This window comes from Strigops habroptila, chromosome 1, assembly GCF_004027225.2.
Source record: "Strigops habroptila isolate Jane chromosome 1, bStrHab1.2.pri, whole genome shotgun sequence".
In the NCBI taxonomy this organism is placed as follows: Eukaryota; Metazoa; Chordata; class Aves; order Psittaciformes; family Psittacidae; genus Strigops; species Strigops habroptila.
Genome location: NC_044277.2, coordinates 46085308 through 46105611, shown reverse-complemented (window position 1 = coordinate 46105611; position 20304 = coordinate 46085308). Strand labels below are relative to the sequence as shown.

At 37.7% G+C, this 20304-nt stretch overlaps 1 protein-coding gene across 3 annotated transcripts in view; it reads right to left on the bottom strand.

The window, feature by feature from the left end:
- The window catches only part of CDH2 (cadherin 2), a 118701-nt gene that overhangs the window by 1601 nt on the left and 96796 nt on the right, over nucleotides 1-20304 (bottom strand). For all 3 annotated transcript variants that reach the window (XM_030496621.1, XM_030496630.1, XM_030496639.1), the window contains exons 14-15: nucleotides 19001-19140; nucleotides 7485-7649 (exon numbers count right to left, since the gene is read on the bottom strand). In XM_030496621.1, coding sequence (XP_030352481.1) covers nucleotides 7485-7649; nucleotides 19001-19140 — 305 coding nt within the window. The remainder of the gene's footprint in view (nucleotides 1-7484; nucleotides 7650-19000; nucleotides 19141-20304) is intronic.

The following is a 20304-nucleotide window of genomic DNA, read 5'->3' as shown; positions in this document are numbered from 1 at the left end:
CTTATTTTCGTAACTCCAGCAAGAACTTATGTGAATTCCTTTTAGAATGGCCAGGTTTCCAGCATTATAGCACTGGATGTTTTGAATGTTGTTGCAAATATGGCTCTAATAAAACCTTAAGAGAACATCACAGTGCTAGGACTTATGCTAATAGAGATACAGTTTCAGAGCTGCACGGCTCAGAATCTGCAGCATGAGAAATATGGGACTGGTTAAACAGACAGATGGGGAAGGAGAAACAGGCATGCTTGCAAAGATTCCCTTTAACAGCCACCTCACATGGCCAATAACATATCCACTGACACTGCTGGCCTGCAGTCCACCTCTGTGTGGCAAATACCATATTAAGTTAGTCCTGTAAAATCCATGTACCTCTGTAGGCTGCTGTGAGAAAAACATTAAATACGTTGGCTTAAGCCTTATGTGTTTTGTCATAACTACCCATAAGATTCCACCTGCTCTTCGGAAAACACACATACACACAATGACATCAAAACTAAATACAAGATCACAACCATTTTTGTTTCCCCATTTCAAAGTATGCAAGTTATTAACACATGAATATTGGGTCTTCAGTAACTTTAAATTTCTACTCTCTAGAGCTGAATAACCCAAACTAAAACCAAAACAAATTGGATAAGAGGAAAGCAGGGAAAGAACCACACTTCTTCCAGAGGAAAGTCTCTTCCCTCCCTGTTTTCTTACACAGGTCCAAACCTAAACAGTAATGTACGTAATTAATTTTGGAACATGAGACTATTATGCTGTGCTTATCCCGAGAAGATTTACAAGCTGAATATAAAAGGCTGAAGCCTGAGGTTAAAAAGCCCTCTTGTGTTTTGGATTTTTCAACCTTGCTGTTTCCACAGGATTAGCAATGCATTTTCAAGATCTTCCACTTCAAATAGGATCTACTCTGGCAGCCACTGATAAGGGATAATGTATCTTCCAGAATTCTATAAGGTTGAGCTAAGACTTTAAATTGCTCACTGTTAATTTGAACCAAAGCTATTTGTGCTGGTCTTATTTTTAATTTTAAATGTTTATTTATTTAAAGAATGGCTTTATTATACTCCTCATTATTTGAATGACTGAGTGTGCCTCCTTCAAATTATTTAATATATTCTGGTTTTAGAAAAGTATGGGGTTTTTTGTATTTAGTCTGAATATGACATAATGGAAATGGATGTTGATTTTTCTTCTAGAAATACATACATAGCTAAACCCATTAATTAAAGCATATGGCATCAATAAGGTAGAAGAGAATTCTGTTTCTTTATTGCCTATCTAAAGTAATTCAGAAGTGTGCAAAATGTACTAAAAATAATTTTGCAAATCAGTGGTGGAAAGGCCCAGCATATTTATCAAACTAATGACCCCTAATCAAGAACACATTTTGGACTTAAAATGATCATTTCATGTAGTACAACAACATCAAGCAGGTTATTAATAGGCTGCATTAGGAGCACAATTTTGAATTATCTGATAAGAATAATTGGGGATGCTTGTTATCTTTGGCATTTTTCATCCTGATGGCCATAATAAGCACAAAATATTTAAAATCCTGAAACAGCAATAGCAAGGTTGGAAGACTTCCCTTATCCAGCTTCAAAGCTGGAAATAGTTCTAAAGCTTTCTCAATTTCTGCTGCTGAAGCAGAAATGCAACTTTACTTCTTAGGCAGTAACTGGCCTTATGGTATTTACATCTTCCCTTAAGCCTGCTTGGGGTGACAGACACCCATGCTTTTCAAACACAGGTAACAGGGAAGGAGAATAAATACCACTTGAGCTTAAGGACTGCTGAGGTATGAATCCAGGTATCAATGTGTAAAAGTCATTTAGAAAGGCAGCTTGGAGACAAAATGCCATCTCCCAGTTCTGCCTATTAACAGCCAGCCAACCACGGGATACTAATTTATTAAAAATCAGTGAACAAAACATTTTCCTACATCACTGCAGAAATTCTGATACCTGTCAGCCATCCATGGCAAGATGGCAAGGCACTCTCTTTCCATCTTTTCTTCCAAAGGGGAAGATGCACTTTTTTTTTCTTTTTCACTTTGCTGCTGGTATCATGATAGCATTTAAAAAGAAAACTGGTTTTGAGCCACTGATTACAAGATAACATCTCACTAACAAATTCACTGTTTCAAAGGTTGTACTTACTGTGTAATCCGTTTCATTCAGAGAACATAGCTACAAGGCCATGTTATGGTGGTATTGATTCAACTGCACGGCCCAAGTTACACTGACCTTTTCACCTACCTTCTGGTTAAAAACTCCTTACATTCATAGTATAATGATTGAACTTAGTCTCTAATTCTTCAAATGACAATCAAGCTTCCTCCTGTATTTGTGTGGCATGCTGCATACTAAAATGACAAAGAAATGCTACAATTTTTTCACTTTCCCTCTGCTAAGCATATTTTCTGAACCTACCCAGGGCACTGCTGCGCTTTACTGTTGGATTCTATAGCAAGTCTGAAGCTGGAGTTACTGGATATCAGCTCTGGCAGTGAAATTAGCTTATGAAGCTCCCTTCGGTTTCAGTATCGCCACCTTTTTGCTTATTATGCCGACCCTTTCAGTGGGTGGTATCACAGCCTGCCTTACTGGTGTTACTGAAAAGGCAACGAATAGCTGGCAAGAACTGCTTCTACTGATTTTGCTCCCACGGTATTGTCGACTGCTTCTAAAAAGATCTCTCAGTTTTTCCCAGATGTGTTCAAGAATCTCAGGGCAGCAGATCTGTTATAGTTATTTGGTTTACAGTTTCCTGATCTGAAAACTCAACATTTTTACTAAATACGGAAGCTTGTTCAACAACAGAATTCCTAGGGCACATACTGGGGACCAGGTGGTCCTGCTGGGAGAGTGCTAATCAAGTCACATTTCCTTGCATTTGCTGTACCCCTAATGCACAACAAGCAGTTACAAAAGAGCTGTGGCAATACAAAGGTCCGCTTGAGACCTATGAGAGACTGGGTAGCAATCTCACCATTTTCCTTTTTTATATATGTCATGGTACTTTCACTAATGAGGAGACAGGGGTAGAAGAGGAGAAACTACAGTGCCTTGACTGAGGAACAATGGTAACCTGAAGTAATACTTTCCTTAGTATGTGTGGCATTGTCAATTTATCTCAAATCAAGAGAAAGCAAACCCCTCAATATCTTTAACATAAAACATTACAAAATCTAATGCTTTTATTTTCATTAGTCCTTGTACTTAATCAGATTCAGCAGACTTTTGATGAGAAGGAAAGGAAGAACAGAGCCCCAGAGGGAAATAAAAAAAAAGTTGTTTACATCTAGAACCATTTTTTTAGTTGACAGGAGAAAACAGAAAACATCGAGGGAGTCTATTCTGCTTGGAGGTGCACTGTATCAATAGCCATTTACTAAGAATGAATTGAGGGTCCTCCATGTCCTCATGGGATGAGACCTTTAGTTTGCAATTCAAATTTAGTTTACCTCAGGCTATGTCCTCTATTGATTAGAAATACATTCTTAGCCACACACTCTCCACCACAACATAATTGATTTAATATTTCTAGGGACAGCATAGGTGATTGTTGGAAACAGGATTAACAAAGCTACTTTAAACAGGCCTAATTTAAACTGGCCTACAAATTCCGACTATTCCAAGTGTTAATTATGCTCCACACTGTGCAGGTTACGTTTTAAAAGGCTCAAAATGTAAAACAAGGTCTACAGAGGATTCTTAATAACACATGACTTATTTCACTGTCTTGTTTGTACACTGGGCTGGAGGAAAATGAGGTTTTTCCCTTCCCCTCTTAAATTAGAGATTCATCTCTCCATTGAAACAGACAAAACAAGAAAGTCCCTGAGGTCATTTAGCTTATGCCTGCAAAACATATTTTGATTATAAGGCACCTCTGGAATCTTCTTGTATCAGGAAGTTCATAGCTCGGTATATGTTATCTTAACTGTACAAGTGTTACAAAAATACTTGAAGTTTTTATCCTACTCGTAACTTGTTTTTCAACTGAGAAGTCATTAGAACACTACTACAAAATACTCATACTTCTGTATGTCTCATTGAGATAAGTAGATCTTAATACAACAGATGACAGCTAGAAAATAATATACAAGAAACAGAGTACTGCCAAAAGAAAAGAAACAAAATGAACCACTAGGTTTTCTTCACTTTTTGTTTCTACAGCTCTGCAATAAAAGAAGAAAAGAACACCCCATGCTTGTTTGGCAATGGTAGCTAAATCCTCCAATATCTGAAATCAATGACCTACAGTTCTTTTTTGTCAAAAATTAGAGTATTTCAGAGGCTAATCTGAACAATGCTGGCTGTGTGTCTGAGGTGCTGGTGAGCATTCAACAGGCTATATTAGTTCTTGCAAATGGGCCAGCATCTGAAACGATCATGCTGATCAGCATCTCTGCGAATAGAGCCAAGTCCCCCGAAAGACCAGGCCTATCTTCTACATCTTTTCAAATGAATGGGGTAATGCAGAATTTGCTACCAAGGTACTGATAACTCAAAGGCAGCCTCTCCCTGTTCAGCTAGCAACACGGCTAGTTCTGCAGGTGGTTTGGGTTAGGGCTGCCCAAGGGAAAAGTTATGCCTAATAATGTTGAAGCTGGATGCAGAGAGATAAGAACTTTGCCCTTTCTTATCTTGCTATGTTGTTTTCACAGCTCAGTGTATCTTTTCTGTGAACTGCCCTAAGAAATGTCTGGTATGGGTTTTACCCAAGATATTTCTTCCATTTACTCCAAGTAAAACTGAGAGGAACTTACCAATTTGTTTGGGTATAATCTTGCCAGGACTGCAGGTGGAATTCTCTCAAGAAAGCCTGAAAACCCTGAATGTTTAGGAGCTAGATGCTGATAATCTAGAATTTTAACTGTAAATGAGGACTACTCTGAGTGATTTTTTTTTTTTTTACCTTTTTCTTTTTTTTTACCCAATAGATTTTTTAGAATCACATTTGCCATAGGGAATTTTAACATAAACCCCAAATTAAGATGATACCGTTTTGGAGAAATAAAATCTGAGCAAAATAAAAATTTTGCTCAGACTTCTGCCAAAACTGAGTATGGACAACTTTTGGGTGGCTACTGTCTGCTAGACAGAGGGTTAGGTTGAACTACAGTCCCTAACGAAGAGTCCCTCCAAGGCACCCTTACAGGCCCCCTTCAGCAGCCTTCTGGTGTATAAGGAGGCCTATAAGGATGCTGGGGAGGGACTCTTCCTTAGGGACTGTAGTGGTACGACAAGGGGTAATGGTTTCAAACTTAAACAGGTGAGGTTTAGATTAGATATAAGGAAGAAGTTCTTTACCGTGAGGGTGGTGAGGCACTGGAATGGGTTGCCCAAGAAGTTGTGAATGCTCCCTCCCTGGTGGTGTTCAAGGCCAGGTTGGACAGAGCTTTGGGCAACATAGTTTAGTGCGAGGTGTCCCTGCCCATGGCAGGGGGGTTGGAACTAGATGATCTTAAGGTCCTTTCCAACCCTAACTATTCTATGAGTCTATGAATGCCCCATAGTAAAATGACACATTGCTATGAAATCCTAAGAAATACCTTATCAAAAAGAATCTAAATAGATCATGCTTGAAACACAGAAACTACCTCATATAGTTCCCTTCAATCAAAGGATATAATTAATCCTGAGCTAAATTGCAGATGAGAAAATTGCCATGTTTTCTTTAATGTCATATATATTTCTAAGGTTTATTTTAAAGGCAGTGACATTATTGACATTGTTTTGCTGTCTAAAAATAGCTGGTAGAAGCTTTCTCTTTTCTTGGCAAGGGGAAGCATAAAGGGAGATATTGATCTAATACAATAGGCAACAGAAAGAAAATTATTCCATTCTTGTTTGTACTGCAATATAAACATATTGGGTTAAATCAAGACAGCATGTACTGTTTCTACAGCTCCATGTGTACACACTGATGCTATAATCTTCAAGAGTGATAATGTACTGAAAAATAGTATTGCAAGAACAGCTCTAAGTAACTTAAAAATTGCAAGAAGCTAGACAAACTCCAGCCCCTTTCTGGCTTTCCAGCTGAATCATACTCATTCCTTGTCTTGGCTCTGTAAGAGAGCTTGATAGCTGCTTTGAGGACAAGAAAAAATAGGGTATCAAGGATTATGGATTCTTCCTGACCACCTGACAGGTGGGTAGTGTCTGGTCACAACTGTGTGAGAACAGGATGGGAAACTGATTGTTTAGAGAAAGATGAGGAAGAACAAGGAAGCTCTTGTGTGCACATTGCCTTGACCAATAACATGGGCCTTTTACTATCCTGTGTCTCCACTGTTTTCCAGAAGTCAATTATAACTGTAATATTTAGAAGTGCATGGCATGCAAAAATCCTCTTTACTGAAACATTTCTTTCTAAAACAGCTCTTCCCCAAAACTGGAGTCTCTTAAATAGAGTGTCCTATGAGAATGTTTGTATGGTTCTTGCTAGTCATCAGCCTGTAGTTTTGGGGTTTTTTCAGAATTGTATCAGTGTATACCTTAAAAGGAGCAAATTCACTTTCCTGCAGCTGGCTAACACAAAAGACTATGGTATATTAGCCTGACTTTTCTTTAAAGCAAACAAGAATGAACACATTTGCAAAAACAGTTCTGCAATACTTACCCAGTTCTAGTTGCCAAGGAAGATATGAGAAAATTAGAGAATTCATCTACAGAATATAGCTTATTTTAAGTGATAAATTTTGGGTTAGTATTTGTTTTCCTATAATCAGCAAGTACAAGAAACATGTTCCATCTTAAGTACCACAAAACCATCGAGTTACAACTGACCTGTGATAGAAATAATGAAGCCAGTATTTGTAGGAGCATTTATTTCAAAACCGTAATCTGGTATAGTCTGACTCTTACTTACATTTACCTTTATTAGATAGAAGAATTAAAGATAATGCAAAGACTTTTAAAGCTCTATGACAAGACAAGTATTAAAAGCACTTACATAACATTTAATTTAGCTGCCCTGCTCACTAATCGTATTTGATGGAATTCTTTTGGTTTTACTGAAGGTACTGAATTTCCACTATTACCTAGATTTAAAGGGGAATGTATGAGGAAAATGAAAATGAGCTTCTTCCATTATTAAATTACTGTGAATTAATAAATGAATTTAGGCTAAACTATAATTTTGTTAGTCTATTTATTACTTGGAACCCACAGAATAATTCTGCTTGGAGATACTGTGGTTGCAGCTGATAACGTATTATGAATGTAATTAACACAAACGTATGTAAGTTAATTGATATAACTTCCCTTTCTGTTTGAATGAGTTAATTAAATTTGTCTGCACAAGAACAAATTTACTTCTACCTAACAAGACAACTTTAATTGTCTAAGTAAGTTTTAAAAAGTTATTATGTTCAAACATAAGTTGCTGCTCATGCAGAGTACAACACACAAAATATAAAAGGTTATCAGATCTTAGGAGGAAACTCTCTTCCTCTCCTTTACCTCATTAATGAAGTCCCCAATGTCCCCAGGATGAGGAGCAGCTGATCTGACTGGATACTGAGGTTCTGCATGGATTGGCCTTTCATCAAGACGTCTGATTCCAACAGGTTTGATGGCATCTGGTTCCACAGTATCAGGCTGCTGGAGCTGGCTCAAATCATAATCCTGCAAAATATGAAACAAAGACAGTATGTTAGGAGAATTTGAAACAAAATCTGTCAGGGTGAAACATGAGGTGGAAAAAAGGGAAAATGCAAAGCATCATTTCACCACAAGTCCTATTTTCAGAATTGTAATGCTTACTAAGTCAGTAACATTATGTGCATACCAACAGGATGTTATTTGATTTATACTCCTGGAATCTACCATTTTTATTCTATTCCATCAGATTTGTAGAGCTTCTCATAAGTTTTCCGTTGAGCAGCAAGGATTTGAGTAGTACTATTAAGAGACTAAACACTTTACCTACTAATGATGATTTACTGCATAGAGCAAAGATGCCAAATCCAACTCTTATTTTTCTAAGCAAATAAATGCCAGACATTCTCACATCCCAAGAAAGAGGAAAGTGCACTGCTCACCAGCTTTTTTATAATACCTTCAAAGAATGAATTTAAGACTCCTTACTGATTTCATGTGGCTTCTATAATATGAAAGCCAAAGTGGGAAAATGTCATAAGAAGTACAAAGCTCCTCAGATTTGGCCTTAATTCTAAGCACTTTCTAGAGATTACTTGTGGATCTGTGCATTAAGTACTTGATGCCACAGTTTCAAACTCTGGCACACTGATGAAGCTAGCACAGCACTATGAATTCCAATAAGCAGTATGTATGTATATAAAAATTTTAATTAGATGGATGTTTATGCATTTGAGACAGATATGCCTGCATACTATTTGCACAGTCTGATACATTTCAGCATTGTCATTCACCTCACTGTTGTCATGCCTAGAAAGTAGTCATGCTCTAGGATGCCTCTGCACAAGGCACTGGCAAAAATGCAGAACAAAGAACTGGGCTTAAAAGCTTAAAACTAAATCCATTCACAGACTACCAACAGACTGGAGTTCATGCCAACTCTACTGTATGCCAGATAGGCTGCCCCACAAATAATCCAAGCAGTTGAGTAGCATCTTAAATAAGCTCCTTTATCAACAGTCTCTATTCTACAACAGTACTGTTCTGGTAAAAATCTTATTTATAATCTCAACTTGCTGGAAGTTGTCTGGACAGACAATTACATTTTCATTGTTTTTTTACTGGCTCCTAAAGGAAGGAATGCAAGCATTTACTTCTGTTGTCACCTCATGGAATGTAGGTCCTTTTTGGGGTCATACTCTCAAACCCAGACTTTTCAACAGGAGGAAAGGCTTGTTGACAGCCGTGAAGGTAGTTTGTTGGGAGAATTGTAACTATCAAATCCAATACACCTCCTAATTTGTTACTCAGGTCCTCAGCTGACTGCACACAAATATATAATCAAAAAAGGTGGAACAGCTCCACTGAGATCTGAGAATGCAGCTTCATATGCTTTAATTAGATTACAAGTTCCCTGGGGGAGAGCTGTAACTCCTACCCGTTGGTTCTTCGTGTACCAAACAGAATAAGTGATCTCCATGAACCGGTATGAACTGGAGAAAAGTAAACAGAAAAGAACTTTTTATCCTTTCCCTTTTTATTACGTAAAATAAATCAAAGTAGTTTAGAGACACCCTATCAGAAAATCCTATCGGAGAAGAATGTACGTTCTAGAATTTATAAATATGCAACACAAAAGTGCTTTTCATACACACCCAAAAGATAAAATGTGGAAAACACCAAGAAGGAGAAATGAAAAATACTGTTTTTTTAATACTAAACTTTTCCTTATGGAGGAATTCAAACGGATATGGTTGAATATCAGTATATGAAGATCTGGGGAGCGTCTCTGGTCATTTCAGTTTTATAAAGATAAAATAATTTTTCTACCCACTCACACAATCAATTCTTTTTCTGATTAGTGGATTCATATTGCATTTCTGTATGACAACGCAGTCAGGCTATTATCTTCACATCTAAGGCCATTCTCTTGGGCGTATCTACAGTTAGAGACATCTCCAGGCTCTATAGCTAAAAAGAAAGTAAAGATTGCCATCTGTAAGGCAACAGCAGTGCAGAATGTGTTTTTATGTGGAATCCCACTTTGGTTTTCTTTTCTAGGCTAATTTATGACACTAGCCTTCAATCAGAGGAAATTTATTCTGCAGGTCTGTTAGTGTCTGGGCAGGAAGAGAAGATCCATTGTGCTTATTGCCACGGACTCTCAAATCTCTTGTATCATTAAAATCAATACTAACTGTACATCAGTCATGTACGGCAAATCATCCACCACCTCCCCAAACTGGCTTAGTGCCATACAAACACAGCATCATGCAATGACTCCAGCTGTCTCAACATTCTGTCTAAAGTCAACTCTACTCAATTATTGCAAAGTAAAAGAAGGAAAAATGTTTTAAAGAGCCAGGGCATAAGCTGTTTAGGGCTGCTAAAATTCCACCTCTTCACTCAATGCCGCAATCACAGATAGAAAAATGGGAAAACTTTTCATGTAGCCCCTGAACAGACTTCAAAGTTAGTCTCAAGCGGAGTTTAAGACAGTTAACGGCACAAGTGACAGCTAAACAGAAAACTGTGGCACATCAGAGAGAGAACAAAACACGCTGGATAGGTTGGAAGAAGCAGCTTTGAGCAACATTCTGGGTCATTATTTTTACTCTTTAATTTCAGGACAAGTTAACAACATTTGTCTTTGCTCCAGCCTTTTTCCAGATAACCTGTTCATGTAATTCATGTGGCTGCCAATTTTTGTTAGAGGTATTTAATTACTTATTTATGCTGTTTACGCCTAACCCCAGCAATTTTAGAACAAATACCTCTTTCCCTTCCTTCAGTTTGGATTTAAGCAAATCCAAACAGAGCATTTTGAGTTCTTCTCCTCAAACTTCTGGACAAGCTTAGATTGTTGATGGAAGGGAGACCCTATTACCAGTTTTTCTCTATTGGAAAGTCACTAAAACATACTAGTTTTTTCCCATTTTGCCTCTAGCAAAACTCTAGAAACCAGAAATTTTCACTAGTCTGATTGTCCAAATCTGCAGTCAACAGGGAAGCAGACACCTGCCATTCTTCAACAGGGATCTAAGCAAAGCAAGCTGAACAATCCCTTGGTCCTTCTCCTTGTTTATAAAGTGATCTGATGTCACAATGAGACAAATAAAGCTACCTTTTAGATAACTGATGGTTAAAGACATGACAATCTTAATGCTTTATCAATATTACTCTTGATCTAACCACCAGCACTTTTATCTCCTTGGTTAGCACCTCTGGCATCACTATTTGCTCTTGCTGAAAACAACTCTGATTGTGTAGTGTAGCAGAAAAAACTCTGGGTTTGATTTGCTTTTGTTTTAAGAAAGAAAATAAAATCATGATGTACTAAAAGGACATTTTATCAGAAGTTGCATCTTATGAAATTAAACAACCTCAAAAAAAACCACAAAACCCCACCAGCCCCCTCCCCACCAAACTGATTACAAATACTGACCTTATTAGCTGTTCACCTACTTCTAGACAGCTTTAAGCAGACTTACACAATTACGAGTTCCCACCTCACATTCCTGAAACGTGAGATCCCAGTGAGAAAGTGCTAAATGTTAAAACCAGCTATCCAAGCCAAAACAAACTATCTTACCAGATGTGTAGGCAGAAGAGTCCAAAACCCCCAAAAAGCACTTCCTTGAGAACATCTACACAGTAGTTCGAAGAACAGTCTAAACATCTCAACTTGAACAGAAGAAATGTCCAAAATAGAAGGAAAGGCCATTTTATATTCCCCAGTAATCACTGATTTACAAAGAAACAAGATAATGCAGCCTTTAAAATCTCTTCCTTTAAACAACTTCCTCTCGTGCAATGAAGCTACTAATTTAACTGTATCTGAGTAATAATCCCTCATACTGCAGTCATCAGGTACGGCAGTTGAAAAGGTTTTTTTAGAAAGTACCTTGCTTTCTGACACACAGTTACCAAATTCTATAATCTCTGAAAAAAAAAAAAAAAAATAAATGAGGGCATAGGCCAGAAAACACAGTTTCTCCAAAGCTTCTAGTTTTATAAAGTTAACTTTTTTTTCCCCCTCCTGGATCAGCTGTTCTGTTTGTGTTTGTATTTTAGAAGATCTACTCAAGTACTTGGCTAAAACTTAAAGTAAAAATTTTTACAGTAGCTGGACCTGTTTTATATGAATGCACACTGAAACATTATAAAGAAGAACTGCAAACAGCAGAATGAAACCACAACTTACTAAAACTATGAACTGCTGTACACAGACAGGACTGACTTTTTACCAGAGTGGAAAACTCTGAAAATATTGGAATATATTACATCTAAATTGAGCTTTCCGCTCACCACTAAGCAGTTTTCTCTAACATTAACAGTGATACATCCTAGTACATGCAGCCTGACACATTTATTAATAATTTATGAATCTGGATTCTCAGTTATCTCAGAGCTCTCAGTTTATTTCCTGGCCATTCACAAGACTGTTATACACTTTCAAGGATGCCTTTGTTTATTTACCTTGTACTGAACTAAATCTTCGGCTACGCATGAATACAGGCCTGGAGATATGACTAATGTAACAAAAAACGCTACACCTGTTTCTCATTTTCAAAGGATGCAGCCTTTGCAAAGAAATATGAAAGCTCAGATCTATCCCCATGCAAGAAATAATCAATTCAATTGTCACCAGATCACTTAATTTGATGGCGAGAGCTGTATGCATAATTCACTGAAAAAAATCAGCTGCAGTGGTGTAAGCGCATGAAAAGCAACACTGGCAGAAGTGTGCATTTGAGTCACCCCTTTTACAGTATGGTGCCTTAGTGTAAACCCTATTTTGTATTTGGCTTAAGAGAATAAAGCAAACTATGACTTGAAGTACCTATGGATAAAACACATGTTCTGCTTTGTCTTTGTGTTCCAAAGACAATCACTGTCTATTCCAATAGGGAAATGGGATGGGGAAGCAAGGGAAGAAATATTTTTACACAGCTGAATGTTTCCACCTGCCAAGATTTTTTAAAAACAAAGGAAATGAAAACCAATCCTGCTGTATCTTACCATCCTACCTCCAAACCCACCAAACATCACCCTGAAAAACTATGAGAAATTTGCACACAAAATATTGCCCAAGTTCTGCAAAACACTACAATTCGCCCTAAATCTTACATCTACTGAAATAATGGAACTCTCCCCTCCACCAAAAAAAAAAAAACCAAAACCAAAAAACCCAAAGCAGAGAGGACTGACCAGACATAGGCTACAGGTGGGAAGCTAGTTAGAATGCCTGTGCTAACAGCCGCTCTTTATTTGCCACTCACATTCTGATTACTTTCCGCCATATTGCTTTTCCCATTTGTTTTTATTACATACGCATCTGGAGTATTCATTTTTAAGGTAACCAAGAAGCTAACTTCGCCTTTTTTAATAATAAAAAGGTGAAAGTTAAACTCCAGCTGCAGATAAAACACAACAACAGGCATAGATTCTAGATAGGAGGAAATAAAAGACAAAGCAATTTTGCAATGGAATTATGGAAACGTTACTTTTCTTATGATGAAATAAAGATTCACCAAGGAATGACAGTAATTCCTCCACAGGAGCAGTGTATGAGTCGCTCATTCAAAAAATGAAGTTAATGTCTTAGTAAGCAAACATAACCCCCAAAATAACTACCTTCTAATTATAATATTGTATATTCCTAGGGATATCTTAGCAACAGTTATTTCATTCATTATGATTAAAATTTCTAAACATAAAACATATTCCAATCTTAATGCCATACAAAATAAAGGTTAGAATGTGATCTGAATAACACTCAGATAGGGTGGTGAAAATAAAATATAATCAAATGGATTTGATTATAACCATTGTCATGTTTACGACAGAGGTTATGACAAGATCCAACAGATGACCAATGTTGTCTTAAGATGCAGGCATACAGGAAGTTATGACAATAAGGAACCCCCCTTCCTCCTCCCCCCCAAAAAAACCCACACCACAAAACCAAACCAAAACACGCACACGAAACACCCAAAATAAAACCCAAAACCACGAAAGGATTACTGAGTTCATTGTTGTCAATGACACACAAATGCCACCCTTTCTATAAAGGAGGAATTTAGATCTTGCACACATAAAAATAACGTATTAAGTTTTTGATGCTAGTATCACCTTTTAAATAAATGCTACTATTTTTCTATATAAACATATAATAAAACATGTCAAAACCCAAGCTATTGACTGATGTCTGAACAGACTCATAAGAAAAGGTGATGTAGAAAGGAACATGCAGAATCCTTATGGAAGAAAACTACCACGAATAATAGCAAAATCATTGTGTTGGAAACTTGTGCTGAAGAGATCTGAGGGCTAGATTAAAATACAGGTTCAAAACAGCTAATCTGCAATACTTTCAAAGCATACCACCCGCTTGCTCAGAGAACTTGCTTCAACAGGACCACCTGCATGAGCAAGTGCTACTAGAATTCAGGAAACACTATAGAAACAGGCTCAAAGGAGATGAGAGGATCATCTTCTGCAATGAGATGTATACAGAGGCAATAACATAGAAAAAGATGTATCACAGTTATCATGCTGACATATGCTGCACGTATCCCAGTCAAGCACCCACTGCCTCGATGTAAATCACAAGAACGGCCTGAGATATGCAATGAAAACTAGTTACTGATGCTCACGGGTTGTGATCTGCTATGTGTGTGAACTATGCTGCAGACATTTGCTAAGTGCTTTAACACTCAGACAACATGAGGTTTTGGAATTTAGAACTGACAACAGTATTACAAGCTGAGAGCACAATGTGTTGGGAAAGAATATTTGTCATCTGAACCTCACACCTCTCATTCGTGAAAAAACCACAAGCTCTCGATCATGGTCAAGTAATAATCAAGAAAGTCACTACCAGCTTCATAATTTGAACCTAAACTAGGCACGTCTATTCCAGAATATAGCAAACTGTAGTGTCCCCCACACCAATTGCTGGGTTAAAGATTCAGATGCCAATTTGAAAAACAAACAGGAAACCTAAACAAACAAAAACCCAACCAACAAACTGAACAAAAAAACCTCCAAAGTAAACAAAAAAACCTCACGACACTTCCCCCCCTCCCCAAACCAGTAACCAAACTGGTCCACCGCTGACTTCTGTGGAACAATGCTGACTCAAAGCCTCTCATGTCCCAACAATATCTGGAATACCTCTGCTTCCTCTCCTTCCTCCCTTATCCCCAGCTTCTGCTACTACATTGATCTTTCCCAATATCAGGAAAAAATGATTCTGCCTGGAACAACAGGACTGCTGTAGTTTTCCAGCCCACATTTCCAAGAAACAAAAGTTTAGGTGATAAAACACCAGAACATTTTCACTGTTGGCAACGCTGTTCACTGGGGAGCAGGCTGACTTCAGTTATGACCTATGGCTCAAAAGCTTTTCCGGCTTAGGGAATTAAAAGCATTTTTCTCAACTGCTGTGGAGATCACACGACCCCGTGTACATCATGCCAGGCTAGAGGAAGACTATGAATCATTCAAGAACCTCAATTTTCTTTACAAGCATTCAGTCTGCCAGAATGAACAAAGTAGGCCAAGATGGCCTCAACCGGGATTAATAGAAGACCTTCACAATGGAAAAAACTGCTCTTTTATGACAGACTTTACAGCATAATTCCTTCAAAATGTTAGCACAGGAGACAAAAAAACCCAACCAAACAACAAACCAATAAACAAAACCAAGCAGGAATTCCACCTTGTTGTTGACAGTTGCTATGACTCAGAGAAACTAGTTGGAATTTGGAACTCTCAAAATGTGCTGCAGGAGACATTATTCTGATAGCACATACAAAGAGTTTGAAAGGAACACGCCAAGGGTACTTTAGGAATTTCTGGGTCTGCCATGACAGCAAAGAAACCAAACTGCATCACTTTCAAATAAACAAATGAACCCTCTTAAATAAATTACCCCAAGAGCAAACCCACTAGTCTAAAAGTAGATTGGTTCAGGATGCAGAGTCCCAAGTTCAATTGCTTATCTTCAAGCCTTACCAGGCGTATCTTCAGGTCACCTAAACATCTTGGACAAACAAGAAAAATGAGGCCACAGAGGGTAAATCTTCAAGTATTCATACAGAAAAGCAGGTGATTCAAAAAAGGCCTAAGTAATTTGTTTGCTATAAATAGAAGTATTTTAAAAAGGTACAGATGATGAAAATATCTGAGAATTTTAAAATATTGTTTTCACTGAGATTCACATGAAGCTTTGAGCATTCCCTTCTGTTTTGCTGCATGAGATGCACCTTGGGTTGGATGGTCCTGTGTTTCTGAGTCACCTTGTGCACCGCCTTCTATTGAAGCTGCTTGTTCAATCAGTCCTGATGGTTTTGGGAAGAATGATGTAGTGCATTTTCCCCTGTGATTTGCTGATGACTTGTGGATGCAAGGTTGACATGAAATATTTTTCCTTGATTTTAATAGAACAGTGGCAGTTTTACCATATGAGGCCTCATTCTGAAAATAGATTTTTGATGGCAGTCTCATGCATTTTTAGGACACTAACTTTGACACTTTAATGCTTACTTTAACTTCGACAAAAATGCAAAGATCTTTATGGCTAGTGCCTTTTGCCCACAATGTTCTGCACATAGCTTTGCTTGTATAGTATTTTGCTAAGCCACGGTTTGCAAAAATGAGATTACTACTTGGTAGGGAACTTGTTGGGACATTTCAGAAGCTTAGCATTCCAAGTTCTTTAAATCTCACATAAAATGCGTGCAAAACTGAATAAAACTCAACCAAATATAATCCTCTCTCTTTCCCCTGGGCACAGGAGGTGAAGGGGGGCAAGGAGGGAATTGAGAACAAATGAACCTGGAACTATTATCATCTAGTCAAGCACAAACAAAAAACAGATTTTACATAACATCAAACTAAAATTAAGTATAATAATCCCCCTAAAAAGCAAGACAGAACTTATTTCCATCATCCATTGTAGACAGAAAATTAACTGCCTACATGAAAAGTTTTGTGTTCTCTATTCAGCCATTCTGGACAGGAACAAATTCCTAACTCCAGAGCTGTGGGAGGACCTCCTCCCTTTCTGTCTACATAGTGGTATAAAAGTATTGAAACAGAAGTGTAGTTATAAAAGCTTGCTATGCTTCATATGATCTTTTACTTTCTCTTCCTTCATTGCTTGTTATGTTTGGAGTACATAAAGCCCTTTTAGATGCTCAGACACAATGGTCTACTGCTGGATCAGGAAGGGACCAGTGTACCTGAACTACATGGCTGGCAGCTGAGAAAATTAATTTGTAACAGTGGCTTTAAAATTTGTCTTAAGAAAGCAAGCAGGGGTTTTCTGGCTAAAAATCATCCAGTTTTCTGTAAAGCCCTTAAACCTCTCTGTGTCTAGGTGCTTCCTCTGCTCACAGTGAGAGGAAATGATCCTAATTTCACATTTCTTACCACTTAACTGGTACTCCAACCACTGTCAGTTTTTCCTTTCATTGCATGTACTACGCTCATTCACTGCAGTGAAAGGCTGCATTTACGGATGGTTTACATCCTGCTAATCTCTATAGCATTCACACAATGTTGCCTCCTACCACACTACCCTGACTATACCTCTCACAAAGACAGCCTCTGTCTACACCTCAGTACAAGAGGAGGAGCACAGTACAAGGTGGACAGGAAGAGAAACTTCAGTACCATTTCTAAACTATTCAGTATTTTACTCTCATTGTACAGTTAACAACCATGCTTAAAAGCTTTCAATCTGCAGCACAACCTGTCCCAACACTACTCTAGCATCTCCTATGACTTCCCAATGAACAGTATATACTCTGAGAACCTTACTGACTGGTTCATTATTATCTGAGGGCTGTGTGGACAGCAATTAAAAATCAAAACCACATGAAAATTGCTAAACAGATCCTCCAGAAGACTGTGGATGAACAAAAGCTGGGGACAGTCTTCCAATGCTTAAAGGGGGCCTACAAGACATCTGGAGAGGGACTTTTTACAACAGCAGGTAGTGATAGGACAATGGTAGTTGTGGATGCCCCATCCCTGGCAGTGTTCAAGGCCAGGCTGGACAGGGCTTTGAGCAACCTGGTCTACTGGAAGGTGTCCCTGCACATGTCAGGGTTGGAACTAGATAGTCTTTAAGATTCCTTCCAACCCAAACCATTCTGTGATATGTGAACTGGAAAATTCAGTCTCACAAGACTGAAATTTCTTCATGTTCTTAAAGCCTGTAACTCTTCTGTGCAGTAACAGATGCACAAACAGGATGTAATTCTTGTACTCAAACTGTGTATAAACAACTGGAATAGATAGACTCAAAGGGTTGTCTTCAATTTATTTAATAACATAAGCAATTTTCCAAAACTGCATAAACTGAAGTTTCCTTTGCAAATTGCTTAAAAAGAAAAGCCAGGAAGTAGGAACAGTACTTGGGGAAATGCAGGAAGCATGGAAATTACTAAGGGGAACACAAATTTCAGACAAACAAACAAACGAGCAGAAGGAAGCTATAAATGCCTGTACCAGTGAAGGGAGACACTTTTTAGATAACTCAAGTGTCAGATGACTGTGACTGGGGATGTATGGAAGAATTACGCTTAGTTTTTCAAGGCTTTTTACTGGAACATTTCTTAGCCTATATTATATGCACTGTCCCCTTCATAATTATTATACTTACTTCTACCACTAACAATGTGCATAAACCTACTGTTTGTCATGTTCATAAAGCACTTTAAAAAAACCTGCTCTGAAGCAAGGAAATCGCACTGCCTGGAAATTCACTAACTTGGAGAGATATACGGAAAAAGAAGCTATTCTTAGCATATACACATCACACTGAGTCCTCTGACATATCAGCAGTGGTTCTACCAGAGGTGACATGAGACTAAATGCATATGGCACCTGCCTGGAAAGGTATTTGAGTAAACACAGATGTGCCCTGACAGCTACTTGAAACATAAATACTTTCCAAGCTGAAGTCCCAGTAGTGGCAATCTGTCAATAGCCAACATTACTGTATATCTAGAAAGGCATTCACCTCTCACCAAAAAAGGGTGATATTTAGAACAGACTGTATTAGGCACTCTGCACTGGTGATTCTGTACAACAGGATCCCACACAAGGAGCGAAGAAGGTTTACAAACTGCGATAAGAGTGGATGTTAATTTTCATTTAAATACAACCGCCTTAGCTGAAATATGGTCAGAACGCTGTGACTTTAAATGGATGAGATACTGATTTTACATCTATTCCAAAAGGCAAGAAATTAGTATTTCTGGAACTGAAAAGAAAAAAAAACAACCCAAAAAACTCAACCCCAAAATAAAGTGGAGAGTGAAGTGCAAATCTATGTGTAAAAGCCATTGATCATTCCTCACCTGATCTTCTTCACCACCACCTTCTTCATCGTATTTCAGAATGTTGTCCCTCACATCATCTTCTGGATCAATCAAGAGCTGCTTTGCCTGACGCTCTTTATCCCGGCGTTTCATCCATACCACGAACATTAAAACTAAAACTACATTGCGAAATGGAAGACACAAAACCACATTTTAATTCTGAAGTACAGCCACAGAAAATGGTACAAATTTGGTGTTTGGTTTTTTTGTGCGGTTTGGGTTTTTTTTTTAATAAAAAGTTTCATAGAAGGCATCTTAAGCAAGAAATATTTAAATCCAGGCTACTACAGGCAATTGGATTTGGAAATCAAACACATATTCAAGGTTGTAAATCACATATCCATTCTACATCTGGAGAATAAACTTGTCATGAAAAGAAACAAGAAAAACCAAGCTTCATAAAACACTGAATTGAGCAGGGAATCTCACCAGTAGTGGCAGGAATGCTAACAGATTATTTATATTTATTTCTGCTATGTCCTAAGAATATATAGCAATTATATAGTTTAAGTAATTCTGATGTTTGACCATCACCAAGGTTAGGCTATTTTGGCATAAAGCTCATCAGAGAACAGACTGTACTGCTGCCTAAGTTTAGATTTATGTTTAGAAGCAAAAGGAATTAAGGCTAAGGAAAATGCAATGGCATTTAGAGCTATATATTTTTAATCTTTAACCTCAAGAATTTCAAGTTATACTGTTTGTTTATAAACTAAAGCTGTTAAAGAAAACTGTAAGAGAAACGAAAATGTAAAATGATTTCTAATACAATAAGCATGTTTCCAGTTATAAACATCTTCATGGCAAGAAATTACAATGTATCTACAATGTCAATATATGAAGAATGTCTTGAATGATTTGATAGTTTCAATAAAGCTCTGTTAATCCAATACCTAACATTTTAAGAGTATCTTATATCAAGAAAATAATTGTACTGTGCCTGTGTACAGCCACGGGCTTAGCCAGGCTCAAATACCTTTTTTATTTTATGTTTTCAAATTACCCCTTTCTATAATTTTGTATGTTCTGGACTGGTGCACAGTATACTTTGAACAGGTTAGTCCTTTCCTTGTGTTCCACCACAACTGGAAATCAGTTAACCACAATGTGTAGGAGGGCTAGCATCTAATTTACTACACTGGACAGAGACTTAGTCATGATGTTTACGCATTTCCCTCACTGAGTGGACTTGACGCAAAAATAAAATACTAGCACAACTTTATGTAGTACTTAAACATACACTTCTCTCTTCCTGCATGGCTGCCTGCTTGTCAGGCTCTATG